This window comes from Ascaphus truei, chromosome 17 (assembly GCF_040206685.1).
Source record: "Ascaphus truei isolate aAscTru1 chromosome 17, aAscTru1.hap1, whole genome shotgun sequence".
NCBI classification, from domain to species: Eukaryota; Metazoa; Chordata; class Amphibia; order Anura; family Ascaphidae; genus Ascaphus; species Ascaphus truei.
In genome coordinates, this window is record NC_134499.1 from 27,002,885 (window position 1) to 27,017,948 (window position 15,064).

At 47.8% G+C, this 15,064-nt stretch overlaps 1 protein-coding gene across 1 annotated transcript; it reads right to left on the reverse strand.

Annotated features, from left to right (window-relative positions):
• Nucleotides 1-6,938: 6,938 nt before the first annotated feature.
• On the reverse strand, nucleotides 6,939-13,882 carry RPUSD3 (RNA pseudouridine synthase D3). Its single transcript, XM_075574395.1, has 9 exons — nucleotides 13,616-13,882; nucleotides 12,164-12,327; nucleotides 11,895-11,939; nucleotides 11,221-11,317; nucleotides 10,876-10,983; nucleotides 10,046-10,130; nucleotides 9,707-9,833; nucleotides 9,052-9,191; nucleotides 6,939-8,225 (listed from the first exon to the last, which is right to left on the reverse strand). Exons 1-9 carry the CDS (start codon nucleotides 13,735-13,737, stop codon nucleotides 7,968-7,970), a joined length of 1,146 nt encoding a protein of 381 aa, XP_075430510.1. The 5' UTR covers nucleotides 13,738-13,882; the 3' UTR covers nucleotides 6,939-7,967.
• Between the last annotated feature and the right edge of the window lie 1,182 nt (nucleotides 13,883-15,064).

Below are 15,064 nucleotides of genomic sequence, written 5' to 3' on the forward strand. Positions count from 1 at the left end.
TGTGTGTGCTGTGGGGAGGGGGTCCATTTTGTGTGTGCTGCAGGGGTAGGGTTGCCAGGTATCCGGTTTTTAACGGTTTTGCCACTGCGTCCAGTGAAAAATGAGAGGTAATACCTCTCATATACAGATATATGTCTGGTATTACCTCCTTGAATGTGTGGTGGGCAGCGCGGGTGCGGCCGGCAGCAGAATGAGAAGTGTGTGGCATGCATCAGCCGGGGTGGGCAGCAGGAGAGTGAGAAGCAGCCAGTCGCAGTGCAGGTTAGAGGGGAGGAGGGCAGTGTGATGGGTCTCATGAGGATGGCGCCTGAGTCAGAGGAGAGCGGGGTGGAGCCCACACCCCAGCGGCGCCAGCGACGGGTGACCTGAGACTGCAGTGACAGCTTCCGGTGCTACTGTCTACCAGGAGGACCTCCACAGGTAAGATATTTTGACAGAAGGGAGAGAGGATGAGGAAGGATGAGGGAGGAGGAGGGTGGTGGTGGTGAGGAGGAAGGAGGAGGGGGTGGTGGTGTGAAATGAGGAGAAGGAGTAGTAGACTAGTGGTGGTGGTGTGAGAAGAGGATGAGGAGGATGGTGGTGTGAGAGGAGGATGGTGGTGTGAGAAGAGGATGAGAAGGATGGTGGTGTGAGATGAGGATGGTGGTGTGAGAGGAGGATGGTGGTGTGAGGAGGATGAGGAGGATGGTGGTGTGAAATGAGGATGATGGTGGTGTGAGATGAGGATGTGAGATGAGGATGAGGAAGATGGTGGTGTGAGAGGAGGATGGTGGTGTGAGGAGGATGGTGGTGTGAGGAGGATGGTGGGATGAGGAGGATGGTGGGATGAGGAGGATGGTGGTGGGAGATGAGGATGTGAGATGAGGATGATGGTGGTGTGAGAGGAGGATGGTGGGATGAGGAGGATGGTGGTGGGAGATGAGGATGTGAGAAGAGGATTAGGAGGATGGTAGTGTGAGGAGGAGGATGGTGGTGTAAGAAGAGGACGAGGAGGATGGTGGTGTGAGGATGGTGGTGTGAGAGGGGGAGTTATAGTAATAGACTAGCAGTGGTGGTGTGAAATGATGAGGAGGATGGTGGTGTGAGGATGAGGAGGATGGTGGTGTGAGGATGAGGAGGATGGTGGCATGAGAGGATGAGGAGGGGGTGAGAATATGAGAGGGGGGGTTAGAGGATTAAGGGAGGATGGGGGGCTGAGGGGGATGATGGGGGTGAGAGGATAAAGGGGGTTGCGACAATCTTGGAGTTTATTATTTATTTATAAAATATTTTACCAGGAAGTAATACACTGAGAGTTACCTCTCGTTTTCAAGTATGTCCTGGGAGTAGTGGGAGAGGAGCAGTAAGATCAGTATTGCTCACCATGTATGACTGCATGTATGTTATTTATAAATTATCTGACCGTTGTGTCATTTTTTTTTTAATTTCACGCCAAGTATGCACCAATTTGCACCATTTCATATTCTATTTAGTAACAAATACTGAGAGTGCGTACAATCCCCAAATCCCTCCCCAGAATTTTTTTTTTACAAAACAGAATATTAAATGGTTAATACTTGGAGTGAAATTGAGAAAAAATGACATAACGGTCAGATAATTTATATATAACATAGCTCCCCATCGACTTTTCCAGCGCGTCGCATTTCTCGCCATTGTGTCCAGTATTTGTGGAGAAGCCACCTGGCACCTCTATGCGGGAGGTGTCATTGTGTGTGAGGAGAGGGCGGTATTATGTGTATTGGGGAGAGGGCGGTATTATGTGTATGAGAGGGCGGTATTATGCGTATGAGGGCGGTATTATGTGTGTGAGGAGAGGGCGGTATTATGCGTATTGGGGAGAGGGCGGTATTATGTGTATGAGAGGGCGGTATTATGTGTATTGGGGAGAGGGCGGTATTATACGTATGAGGGCGGTATTATGCGTATGAGGGCGGTATTATGCATGAGGGCGGTATTATGCGTATGAGAGGGCGGTATTATGCGTATGAGGAGGGCGGTATTATGCGTATGAGGAGGGCGGTATTATGCATATGAGAGGGCGGTATTATGCGTATGAGGAGGGCGGTATTATGCATGAGGGCGGTATTATGCATGAGGGCGGTATTATGCGTATGAGGGCGGTATTATGCGTATGAGAGGGCGGTATTATGCGTATGAGGGCGGTATTATGCGTATGAGGGCGGTATTATGCGTATGAGGGCGGTATTATGCGTATGAGGGCGGTATTATGCGTATGAGAGGGCGGTATTATGCATATGAGGGCGGTATTATGCGTATGAGAGGGCGGTATTATGCGTATGAGGGCGGTATTATGCGTATGAGAGGGCGGTATTATGCATATGAGGGCGGTATTATGCGTATGAGGGCGGTATTATGCGTATGAGAGGGCGGTATTATGCGTATGAGAGGGCGGTATTATGCGTATGAGGGCAGTATTATGCATATGAGAGGGCGGTATTATGCGTATGAGAGGGCGGTATTATGCGTATGAGGAGAGGGCGGTATTATGCGTATGAGTAGAGGGCGGTATTATGCGTATGAGAGGGCAGTATTATGCGTATGAGGAGAGGGCGGTATTATGCGTATGAGGAGAGGGCGGTATTATGCGTATTGACGAGAGGGCGGTATTATGCGTATTGAGGAGGGCGGTATTATGCGTATTGAGGAGAGGGCGGTATTATGCGTACGAGAGGGCGGTATTATGTGTATTGGGGAGAAGGCGGTATTGTGTGTATTGAGGAGAGGGCGGTATTATGTGTGTGAGGAGAGGGCGGTATTATGTGTATTGGGGAGAAGGCGGTATTATGTGTATGAGAGGGCGGTATTATGCGTATGAGGGCGGTATTATGCGTATGAGAGGGCGGTATTATGCGTATGAGGGCGGTATTATGCGTATGAGGAGGGCGGTATTGTGTGTATTGGGGAGAGGGCGGTATTATGTGTATTGGGGAGAGGGCAGTATTATGTGTATTGGCGCCCGCCTGTCGGCCGAGCAATCTGTGGCCCGAGAACCACAGCGACGGGGAGGCGTGGCCGTGACGTCACGAGGCTGGTCCGCCCTCATTGGCTGAACCGCTCACGTGACCCAGCCGTCGCGTGACAAAAACAAATTCTCGTCTGCTGAAACCGCCATCGCGCTTCATCGCGCGCTCTACGACCTGCCTCATAGTTGCAGCCAGTTGTTCGCGCTGTGTGTGGTCGCTCACACTATAGACGTGGCGTCCTGTAATACTCCAGCTAACCTTAAATTCTAACCGCTCCAGTGTCAAACTAATGCATTGCTGCTGAACCAGTTTTGCTTTCCTCTCGTTCACAGGGGTCCTAGACACCCGCCGGATGCCCTGCCTGTTCTGCATGGGAGGGACATCTCTGACAAGCCTGCATGCCATGTGCAGCTGTTCCAAGGCTGTCAGACAGCTCGCCAAACCCATCCGCTTCCAGCTCTCCAAAGGAACCAGTTTCATCAACTTTGAACGGGGAACGGAACCACTCTCCGCTCGGGGCACTGCGATGCTCACATCCCTGCTGCTCTGACCTCCCGGGTCTCACGGGAGTAGGATGTAGCACTTGTGGGTCCTTAAATACAGCCAATCTTCCAGCATCAGAAAGTGGATGAAGATCCCACACACAATGCAGAAGAAGAAAAATGCAGGATTCCATATTGTTTTTGTTTCGAGCCTTTGGGTTCAGGCTCATTAATTATGTCTTCAAATCAACGACAATTAGATCATACCGACAGAAAATCAAAAGGGAGAATTTACTACTCCCGGCACAGCACCGGTAATAACTTCCATTGCCTCGTGCGAGGTTCGGTAATATCTCCATTCTGTCTCCCCTATTAAGAGCTTATTCTATATCCGCATAAAAATTGGGCTATTTACGGGCAAAATTTCCCATTAGTGAATTTTGGCCGAAAATTGCCCAATTCGGCGGAGATGGAATAAGCCCCTTAATATTTTCTTAACCCAGTGGCACAGAAGGTGTTACAAATCAAGTTTGCCGTTTACAGCTCATATGAAATGCTTTATAAATTTAACAAAGGTGCTAGTAACCGTATTGGTCCCAGAAAGCGTAAGGCACTTTGTATGGTGGGATACCTTTTAAAAGACCGACATATCAATGGTACAGTTTGTATTGTGCATAAACGTTTTAAGAGTGCAGCGGTCTCATCACTTTGTAAACACGACTCACTCATCTTTTGCCTAGAATAACCTTTCCGACTTGTCTGATGGGGGCAGAAGTCTTGTGCTTGAGCTTTATGACAACTGAGGAATATTTGGGGAATGTGTATCAAAGTTTCCCGCTTGCAAAACTGGGGAAATGTTGGGGCAAAAAAACAAAACCGCAGCATATTTCCCAAAGCACAAAATCCAATTCCTACGGGACTTTATATTCTTTGCTAAATGTGGTGCAATTTTGCACGCGAGTGACACAGCCCCATTAACCCCTGATATTCCCCGTCCTCTCTGCAGACCACTTCTCCTATTTCACTTCAAACAACACTACTTGTCACTTTCACAACAAGTGTGTAGGGTTACATGTGGCAGCTGTAGTGTCTAACCCCCCGGTCTGTTAAGATGAGTAAAGGGAGGGTGAGCCCTCAAAGCCACCATGATTGTGTTTAATAAGCAGCAGTGCACACAGCCACACGGGTGTAATGCACATGGAGGGGATGTTAGCGCTTCCCTCTTCCATTCCAGCAGTGTACACTACACAGGGGGGGGGGGCGGCGCTTACATGGGCCCCGCGCTCCTCCTCAAAGCATGCCGGGGGAGCGCGCGAGGACTGCTTAATTACCTCGTCTCCGGACGCTTCTGGTGACGTATCGTCATGTGACGCCGAGGGGGTCACATGATGTCGTGACATTAGAAGGGGGGCGCAGATGAAAAGGTTTGCGCACCCTGCACACAAGGCAGGACCCAACCAGCGTAACTTTTGGAAGGTGCTATAATGTTAACCCTTTTATTGCTAGAGCAGACAGCAATTCATTCTGGCAGTGAAAGGGTTAGGTGCGCTACAGGCTTTGTTTCGGGGAAATTCAGCGTCAGGCTGGTCTACCCCCCACAGTTCTGGAAGGTCCCTCCACCCAGCTTGGTTCCCTCTCCCTCACAGGCAGCCCAACTCTCTCTCTCTCTCCCCCCCCTCACAGGCAGCCCAACTCTCTCCCCCCTCACAGGCAGCCCAACTCTCTCCCCCCTCACAGGCAGCCCAACTCTCTCCCCCCTCACAGGCAGCCCAACTCTCTCCCCCCTCACAGGCAGCCCAACTCTCTCCCCCCTCACAGGCAGCCCAACTCTCTCCCTCCTCACAGGCAGCCCAACTCTCTCCCCCCTCACAGGCAGCCCAACTCTCTCCCCCCTCACAGGCAGCCCAACTCTCTCTCTCCCCCCTCACAGGCAGCCCAACTCTCTCCCCCCTCACAGGCAGCCCAACTCTCTCCCTCCTCACAGGCAGCCCAACTCTCTCCCCCCTCACAGGCAGCCCAACTCTCTCCCCCCTCACAGGCAGCCCAACTCTCTCCCTCCTCACAGGCAGCCCAACTCTCTCCCTCCTCACAGGCAGCCCAACTCTCTCCCTCCTCACAGGCAGCCCAACTCTCTCCCTCCTCACAGGCAGCCCAACTCTCTCCCCCCTCACAGGCAGCCCAACTCTCTCCCCCCTCACAGGCAGCCCAACTCTCTCTCTCCCCCCTCACAGGCAGCCCAACTCTCTCCCCCCTCACAGGCAGCCCAACTCTCTCCCTCCTCACAGGCAGCCCAACTCTCTCCCCCCTCACAGGCAGCCCAACTCTCTCCCCCCTCACAGGCAGCCCAACTCTCTCCCCCCTCACAGGCAGCCCAACTCTCTCCCTCACAGGCAGCCCAACTCTCTCCCCCCTCACAGGCAGCCCAACTCTCTCCCACCTCACAGGCAACCCAACTCTCTCCCTCCTCACAGGCAGCCCAACTCTCTCTCTCTCCTCACAGGCAACCCAACTCTCTCTCTCCCCCCTCACAGGCAGCCCAACTCTCTCCCTCCTCACAGGCAGCCCAACTCTCTCTCTCTCCCCCCTCACAGGCAGCCCAACTCTCTCTCCCCCCTCACAGGCAGCCCAACTCTCTCTCTCCCCCCTCACAGGCAGCCCAACTCTCTCTCCCCCCTCACAGGCAGCCCAACTCTCTCTCCCCCCTCACAGGCAGCCCAACTCCCCCCCTCCCTCCGCACAGGCAACCCAACTCTCTCCCCCCCCTCCCTCCGCACAGGCAACCCAACTCTCTCCCCCCCCTCCCTCCGCACAGGCAACCCAACTCTCTCCCCCCCCTCCCTCCGCACAGGCAACCCAACTCTCTCCCCCCCCCCTCCGCACAGGCAACCCAACTCTCTCCCCCCCCCCTTCCGCACAGGCAACCCAACTCTCTCCCCCCCCCCCTCCGCACAGGCAACCCAACTCTCTCCCCCCTCCGCACACGCAACCCAACTCCCCCCTCCGCACACGCAACCCAACTGTCTTTTCCCCCTCCGCACAGGCAACCCAACTCTCACGTTCTCCCCTCCCACTCCTACCTCTGGTGGTGAGGTGCCTGCAATCAGGTTCCCAGGTGGGCCCGGTTAGATACCGGTCAAGTTGGGGCAGGATTTCACACGCTCTCTTTATGACATTTGTGTGAATCTTATTTTTTTGCAAGAGAAATACATTTAAAAAACCAAACAGGTCTCCTTGTTTCATTAAAGAGGAAGACGGTTTCTCCTTCGGAAAGTCTAGATCTTTTTTTTTTTTTACTTGGGGGGGGGGGGGGAGATTGTGATTAGGAGCCCGAAGTCTTGCACCCAGCCCCAGAATAAAATGCATTTTAGACCGTGCTGGTATTTAAACTGAGATGTAAAGCGGCAGTCGCTTCTAGAATGGATTTGAACGAAGGTTTAATGGGTTAAACACCTTAATTTAAAAAAATAAAAAAAACGGGAAAATATTTTTTAATATCACTTTTCCATGGTAAATAAAATCAGGGGGCGGGGGGTTGCACAATCTTTATCTGATCAGACTTCACCTATAGTTTGAAGTGGGGTCTATTGTCGTACAAGGTTTCTATAATAAATATGAAGTCGTCATTAGGCAAATGGATGAACATAAGGCCGCGAGCATAGTGCACGCTACGGCGCGAGCAACGTAACGGAACTGCAGGCAGCCAATGTGCATGGCCATAGTGCGTGCACATGAGAGAGAGGTGGCGCTACAGAAGCGCGAGGAGACAAAATAGTTTGATTTTAAGAGCGACGGTCGGGTTTGCCCAATGACGGCAAACAAGCTCCATGCCTCCCCGTCACCTCTGCCTACAGGAGAGAAATCTCCTGCAGGCGAGCGTGACGCCGTACCAACGCGCGCACATTAACTATGGCCGCGGCTTAGTAGCGGATAGGAGACCTGGAAACAACTCTCTCCTTATTGTGGAAATTAAATATTTGGTCGCAGCCAACTCGCCGCGGCAATCCCCGCTGGCCGCTTCCAAGGTAAGTTTTATTACTTTTTAGGGTATGGGGTTAATGGAAGGGTTTTTTCGCAGTTGGGGTTAATTGAAGAGGTTTCAGGGTAAGGGCTTACATACCTTAGCAGCCGGTGGCAGAACACCGCGGTAAACCGCCGGCAGCCATTTGGTCGTCCGCGAACAAATGTCCCACACCGCTTATAAGTTGGTGCAGTAACAGTGCTATCTTTTTAGGCCACTGTAGGAAGGAATATGTTTTAGGGTCCCTTCACTCTTCAGCAAACCCCCATTATTTTAACATGTACGGTGTTATCCTCGCCCAGTTCAGTGTGGTTTGCTAAAAAGTTCTCTCTTTCTCCAATACTACCACCCTAACACTAATTAAAATATTAATGACATAAGCAATAGAACGGGCCTAGTACAACATGACTTGAGGCCGAAACAATCCACAGTTCTCGGCTCGTGTGTGACGCCGGACTAGCACCGAAGGGGGTTACGGCCTCATTAGTAAGATGGCTTCTTGGCAGCTGTACGAAAGAGTGGAATGTCTTTGGTCCGGTCCTGCTGCACTTTAGTGGTGTCCAGTCCCAACAGCTGGATGGTCCGAAGGAAGAAAGGTGGAGGGGGAGCAGTGAGGAGATGGAGGTCCTGCCCGGCGGAATCACACGGCATTAGGAGCTGGTGCAGGTGAAGATGGAGAGGCATACGATGCATCTGCTGCTGGGTGAAAAGCATCCGCCGCAGAATCTTGTCCTCCAACAGCTGCCGGCAGCGGTCAGACAAGGAGAGAAGAGGCACAGATGGGGTAAAACAGATGCTTACCGCACCATACAATCCCCAGCCAAACAAATGACAACATTCCAATGTAAGACTCCATGCCCTTTCATTTTTACTTTCCAGTTAAAGCCGGGCACACACAGCACTCTCTTGCCATTCTGGTGATTGATGTACTAGAAGAATATTCCTTCCCAAATTGTAATCTCTTCTTTTGGTGCCAACGTGCATCCGTTTGCACAATATTTCCACATAAATAAAAAGACCACGTGTGAGCACATTCGCATGTCTCAGACAGGTCTGCAATCCTGCCTTTCCCCCATTATCTCTTAGCATACATTGCTTCCACGGCAGGGGATTCTGGGAAATGACATGCAAATGAGCACACAGTGTCAGTGTCACACATAAGTATGTAACATTAGCCCAAACGACAGAGCTAGTGAAATGATACGGTAAGGCCTTGACTGGCTGAACCTCCAAAGTGTCTGAACCTCCAAAGTGTCTGTAGACACAACTAGCGCCCTGAGGGATCAACACGTTACAGTGGCTTGAAAATTAAAAGTAAAAATATATGTTAACCCTTTTACCACCAGGGGAACAAGCAACACTGCCGCTCGGGGAGGCCGGGATAAGATTCTTAACGAAAATCTGTGCAAATTATTTTCTTCACCAATACACCTAGCACCCACATTGTGTTGCCCGTAGCAAAATACAGACAGCAGATGTGAGCTCAGATGTAGCAAATGGGTTTTCCTACGTGTGTCAAATAATGTGTCACAGGGGTTAATGAGCAGAGCCGGGTATCCAGTTTTACCTGTGCCTGAGGAAGTGCGATGTCCACTGGTACATAGATATCCTCTCCAAGAAGCTTCCCCACCCGGGCAGAGTAAATGTGGTCCCCGAGCACCGGGCAAAACTTCAGCGTAGCGTGAACCAAGATCTGAGCTTGGAAGACTGCGAAGGACAACACAAGGTGCAGGCGGGTGTGAGAGTGATCGCCCGCATTCAAACACAAACGTGGTAACATCTTTGGTCAAATAAAATGTTTAACGATCGTCTTGGCCGAATCAGATATCCACCGGAGAGAAATGTATCTCCGAGTGTCACGGGGAAGGGGACACGGTTGATCCTGAAACACCAGGTGACCAATGTCACTTACCTGAAATGTCCGGTTCTGATGAAGGGCGATACAAGTGTCATCATTACCGGGATATTACCCACACTAATGGTTAATGATGCCCTTGTATCACCTATAGATGCTGACCTACTAATGACCTTTCCATTATTACACACTGATAATAGTACAGACACACTCATGCACACACAATAGTATACACATATCTGGTATGCACGCTTACACATAAACAGAGATACACACATGCTTGTGTGAAGTTGCAAGCCTGTCCTTTGTCGTTATAGGGGTGCTCTGCCTCTGGGGGTCCACGGCACGTGCTGGAGCTGGGACTTACTAGACATTGGCTGCAGCTGTACCAAGGCACAACCGTCTGCTACGTCAAGGACCTCGTAGCGCGTCTCTGTTTTCTTCACTTCTCTTCTCTCCAGACTTCCTTTGGATGGATCCATAACAGGGACCACCTGTGAATCCAAAGAGAACAACAGGAGCTCTCAAAATATTCAGCCCCATCTTTTTCAGTATTTTTATATTCCCCATTCAATGCATATTAGGATTTCTAAACATCCAGCAGCAAAACCAGTTATGTTTTACTAGGGAACAGCCCCAAATTCCTGCCAGACTCCGAAGTTTGCATATTGCCCGCATCTCAATCCCGTCAGTTAATCCTCCTTACCAGATCTGTATCTCCAATTCGTTCCACTTTCAGGGCCATCTTGATTTCCCCTTCTGGTGGGTCTGGGACCCCCACAGTCACGGCCCTGATAAAGACAGAGAGATCGCTAACTTATATATCGAGGCTTGTTGAATACCATTTCTAAAAGGCTTATGCCACCTTTTACGTTGTAATATAAATCAAATCTTCATAAATTGTTGGAGGTGTTCTTTAAAGGAGTAATTATTTTTGGCAATTTTATTTTATTTATTAACATAGGATTGAAGCAGGGAGTCTCGGGAGCTGAACCCCCTTTCAGATCCGGGGACTTCCAGAGATACCGAAAACACTTACGGAGGTACGTATCTCCTTCAAGTTTAAAGCTCCCCCGTCACCTGGGCCAATAGGAAGCTGCACCGGATGATGTCACAGCTTCCTATTGGCCTGCAGGGCGGGGGAGCTTTGAAAAAGCGCCCATTACGTGAACCCCAGTTAGCGAGCGGGAGCCGCTGCCGGCACCTACTACGGAAGTCTCTCCAGAAGCACGGGGGACCGGAAGCTGAAATTAATAGGGTTCAGCTCCAGGGAGAACCCCTGCTTCAATCGTGTGTTAAATTATTATTATTATAGAAAGCAGCGGTGTCCACATCCCCTCCCTGCAGCCCCACACTCACATCCCCTCCCTGCAGCCCCACACTCACATCCCCTCCCTGCAGCCCCACACTCACATCCCCTCCCTGCAGCCCCACACTCACATCCCCTCCCTGCAGCCCCACACTCACATCCCCTCCCTGCAGCCCCACACTCACATCCCCCACTTTCTGTGTGTGGCATCCTGCCCGGAAACTCACCAGTATGTGGCCACTGGCATCGGCGTTTTGCGACAGCGTGCGTAAAACTCCTCCATGTGCTTTGTAGTCGTGTGACACCCGGAGAGGAGAACGAGACCGGAGGACTCCCTATAACCAGCAAAAGGAGATCACTACAAAAGATCTAAATTACTCATAACGGTAATTCGTTCATAAGATGCTCGTCACCCATCATTTGGTGGCAGCTTTGCATTTTAAAATATGTGACTAGGAAGTCCCTTAACTGGGGGACAACGGTGCATGGGATAAGGGTTAATGGTTTTACAAAAGGTTGTGGCAGATATGTATATATATTTTTTTTCCCGGTTTTATTTGCTACATACATACTTCGGTGCTGCTTTCACCACATGAAGTTCATGACTTAACCCCAAGGACTCGCGCAGCTCGTAGAGGAGAGATAACAGGGTGACTTCCTCCTGCTTGCCTAAGAGAGAAGAAAATCGATAACTACAGTGTATGAAAAAAAACACATCATAAACTGGTGGGTCTGACCGGTGATCCTCCCTCGCCTCTGGAGTCAAGAGTACCATGGCTAATCTCTGGGGCACCCCATGGTTCAGGTAATGAACAAAAATCTGTATGTGCAAATTGGGGGGAGGGGGGTGTTGGTGCTTTAATATACAGTAATGAAATAAATGCTTACTTTTCTATTTTTCTCTTTAGACAACAATTGATTAGCATTTAGCCAATAGAGAGTACACAAATGTTTTTTTCTGACATGCCGTGTACACAGCATTTACTCAGCACTTTTCAGGCACAAATTCCCACCCTGTAACGCTTCCAAACTATTTTTAAGCGCCTGGGACACCGGGAAATTTCAAGGATGTGCTCAAGGTCACAAGCAGCGGTTACCCATTCAAACCAGGTTCACCAACTTCAAAGGCAGCGATATTACAAATGCACTACTCCTTCTGCAAATACTTTCAGAAGAAGTGGTATTGTGGCTAATGTTATAGTCACAAGGTTTTGGGTTCAACCCCTGCAAGGAACATATTTTATACCTGCAATGGACAATCCCTGAGGTTTGTTTATGGCCACCAGAGGACCTGAAACACAAAATAAAATGGAACGGTCAGGACATGCTCCCCGGCTGTAATATTCATAGAATATCTACACAGATGGAATCATTTGTACTGCTTAGCAGTGAGCGGCTTTCAATAGTACTTTTACCCACCAGGGAATTACATCTCAACTGTTAAGCAAACTAGCCCACTGAAAGGGCCTTCAGTTGATGACAACTTCCGGGTATATTTTACTTTTACCAGCGCACCTTTCATATACACAACACTTTGCACTAGCAGCTCGCACAGTTTCTCCCTTGTCAGTTTCCCCACAGTGACAACTCCAGGGTCCCTCAAGATGCTGACCCTCTCCTGTCGTGCTCCAAAACTAGACCTGATTTCCTGATCCTTCGGTTGCTGCCGTGTTCGATACCTTAAGTGTACAAAAAATAAATAAAGAATGGGTCAACTGATTTAAAGCAGCAGTTCAAGCAATACCCTACATGTATGTTTTCTTTTTGATAAATCAGTTCTGTACTATGCGAAAATACTTGTAGCATTTCAAAAAAAGCAAAAACAAACAATTAGACATTTTTAATGTATTCGAATGTAACAAGCATTTTTGTTCCTATGGTAACCTTTACAAAGTCACATCCTCGTCCTCTTCTGAAACAGCATCACCTTTTTTAGTCCTGCCCACTCTAGCAGTGATCCAATTGAATCTAGTGCCTGCCTGGTCACATGATCTTCCGCACAGAACGTTGGCTGTCAGTGCAGCAGAAGATTACCCAGGATGCATTTAGTGAAACCCTGAGCCGAATCTTCAGCGATCGATTACAGGAGAATGGATCGATCAGCAAATTAGCTAATCACTTGTCAGTGTGCAGATTGTATTGATGCACATATTGAATTATTGTATTTTTCTTAAACGACAGATTGAACTGCAGTTTTAGCAAAATCAATAGCAACTAATTATATTTCAATAATGTATTTATGGTTGCAGCTAGCACCATATTTTAATAGACCAAGCTAACAGTTCTTCAGATGTATATGCCTCCTTATTACAAAACACCTGAAAAAAATGTGTGCTTCTTGCAATCTGTTCACCTTTATCTATGAAGATCTCACTGACTGGTCCACTAAAATGTATCTAAAAAGTTTACCTGCACCAATGTGTATACTAGAATAATACACTACAAATCAGACTCATCACAAATGGGTTTGTATGAAATAAGTAGCTTAATGGTAATGTCACTGCCTCTTAAATGGGGTAATCCTGGTCTGAATTCCACTATTGGCTTCTTGCAACCTTTTACCCATTACGCAATGAAAATTAGATTGTGAGCTTTTTTGGCAGGGGCTTAATGCACATGCAAAATTGTACATGCAGCGCTACGTTCACTGCCAGCACTACTTGAGAAACAAAAAATGAGATATATAAAAATAAAATAGATGCCAATTGCAGTCTAGTTTATTATTCAGAGATTAAAAAAAAAAAAAAAAAAAAAAAAAAAAAGATATTTACACACTAATCTCAGGGATACCTCAAAGCCTTTGATGTAAATTTAAGTTCACTTTTCCAAAGACAAGGGAAGAACATCATTTTTATACTTATCCTTAACAACCAAACAGAAACCCGTGTCCATTATACCACACTTCCTTCCTGATTACTAAAATCAGGGTGCATTGTTGCGTTGCATGTCAGTGTTCTACTTCCTTACCGTGCCAATGTGTTTTTAGTTCGGACTGAAGCAAGGTAACCAGAGACTGTGTGACTGGGCAGCTCAGGCATTGCCAGCCAGGACCTGCTGACCACAGGAAACAGCCTACATAGCAGATTCATTCTGCCAGTATGTCCCCAGACCGTCCTCAGCCTCACACTGTCCTGCAATCACATCACCATCTTCTTTAAACCGTGACACACGCGAGCCACGGTCAGGAAACAGCTGATCATGCTGCCCACCAGGGCGCTGCCATCTTGCTTTACCTTGCACATGCGCAAATGACTTCACCAAAGAGCAATGCGCGCTGGGAAATGTAGTTCTTTTGGATAAAGAGTTCAGAGCCTGTGCTCGTGCTGTTGCAAGAAACATACAGGGTAGGAGTGACAGACAGATCCAGGCTCTATTGCAATGAAACACATTAATTATTATCTTTTATTTGTGTGGCGCCAACATATTCTGTAGCACAGTATGATGTGATTTAAAGCTGCAGACCTAGCAATATCCTACATGTTTTTTTTTTTTTTTAAATAAATCAGTTCTGTATTATGAGAAAATACTTGTACATTTTTTTAAACAACTCTGAATTACATTTTTAATGTGTTATAATGTTAGAAGCCTTTTTTGTTTCTATAACAACCATTTACAAAGTCCTAGATACTGTGTCTATACTCCTCTGTTGCCATTTAGTGAACCCCCAAGCCGAATCTTCGCCGATCGATTACAGGTCAATGAATCGATCGATAGCTTAGCTAATTACTTATCGTGTGGATTGTATTGATGCACATATTAAAGGGAAAAAAATAATAAAATTAAACAAATTTAAAAAAAAAACAGCAGCTTGGACTGCTGCTTTAATATATACACTAACTCTGCTAGATGTGAGGGCAATTTGTCCCATCATAGCGACTAAGAAACTACTAGTAACATAAAAATAAAACACATATAATACTATCTAAAATTATTATCATTAGTAGTGTTACTCTTGTGTCACTGCTATAAAAATCATTGGTTTTCACTTGACAAACTGCAGGTTAGATGACCTTAACACCCGTTGTGTTGCTGATCCGTCTGGCAGTTGTTAAGGGATTAATAAGAGTTCATCTCTCTATGTACCCTAGCCAATTAAATTGAGCTCTTGATTCTAAGCTCTAATGACCAGGACCCTTATTACATTTTTTATATATCCGTTTGTCTATATTTTGTATGTCACTGTTTGGGTCATTTATAGTTTACAGCAATTGTTTCCCCTATTGCACCGCGCTGCGGAATGTTAACGCTTTACAAATAAACGATATTACTTTGATTACGTTTACTTCTGGACTGGTTAAACTGGTTTTCTTAAAGGTCCCTGTCAAGACACAGTGTAAAAAAAACAAAAAAAAAAGACTCAGTAAAGAAAATACAGTGACTTATCTAATACTACAGAACAGATTTATTAAAAAAAAA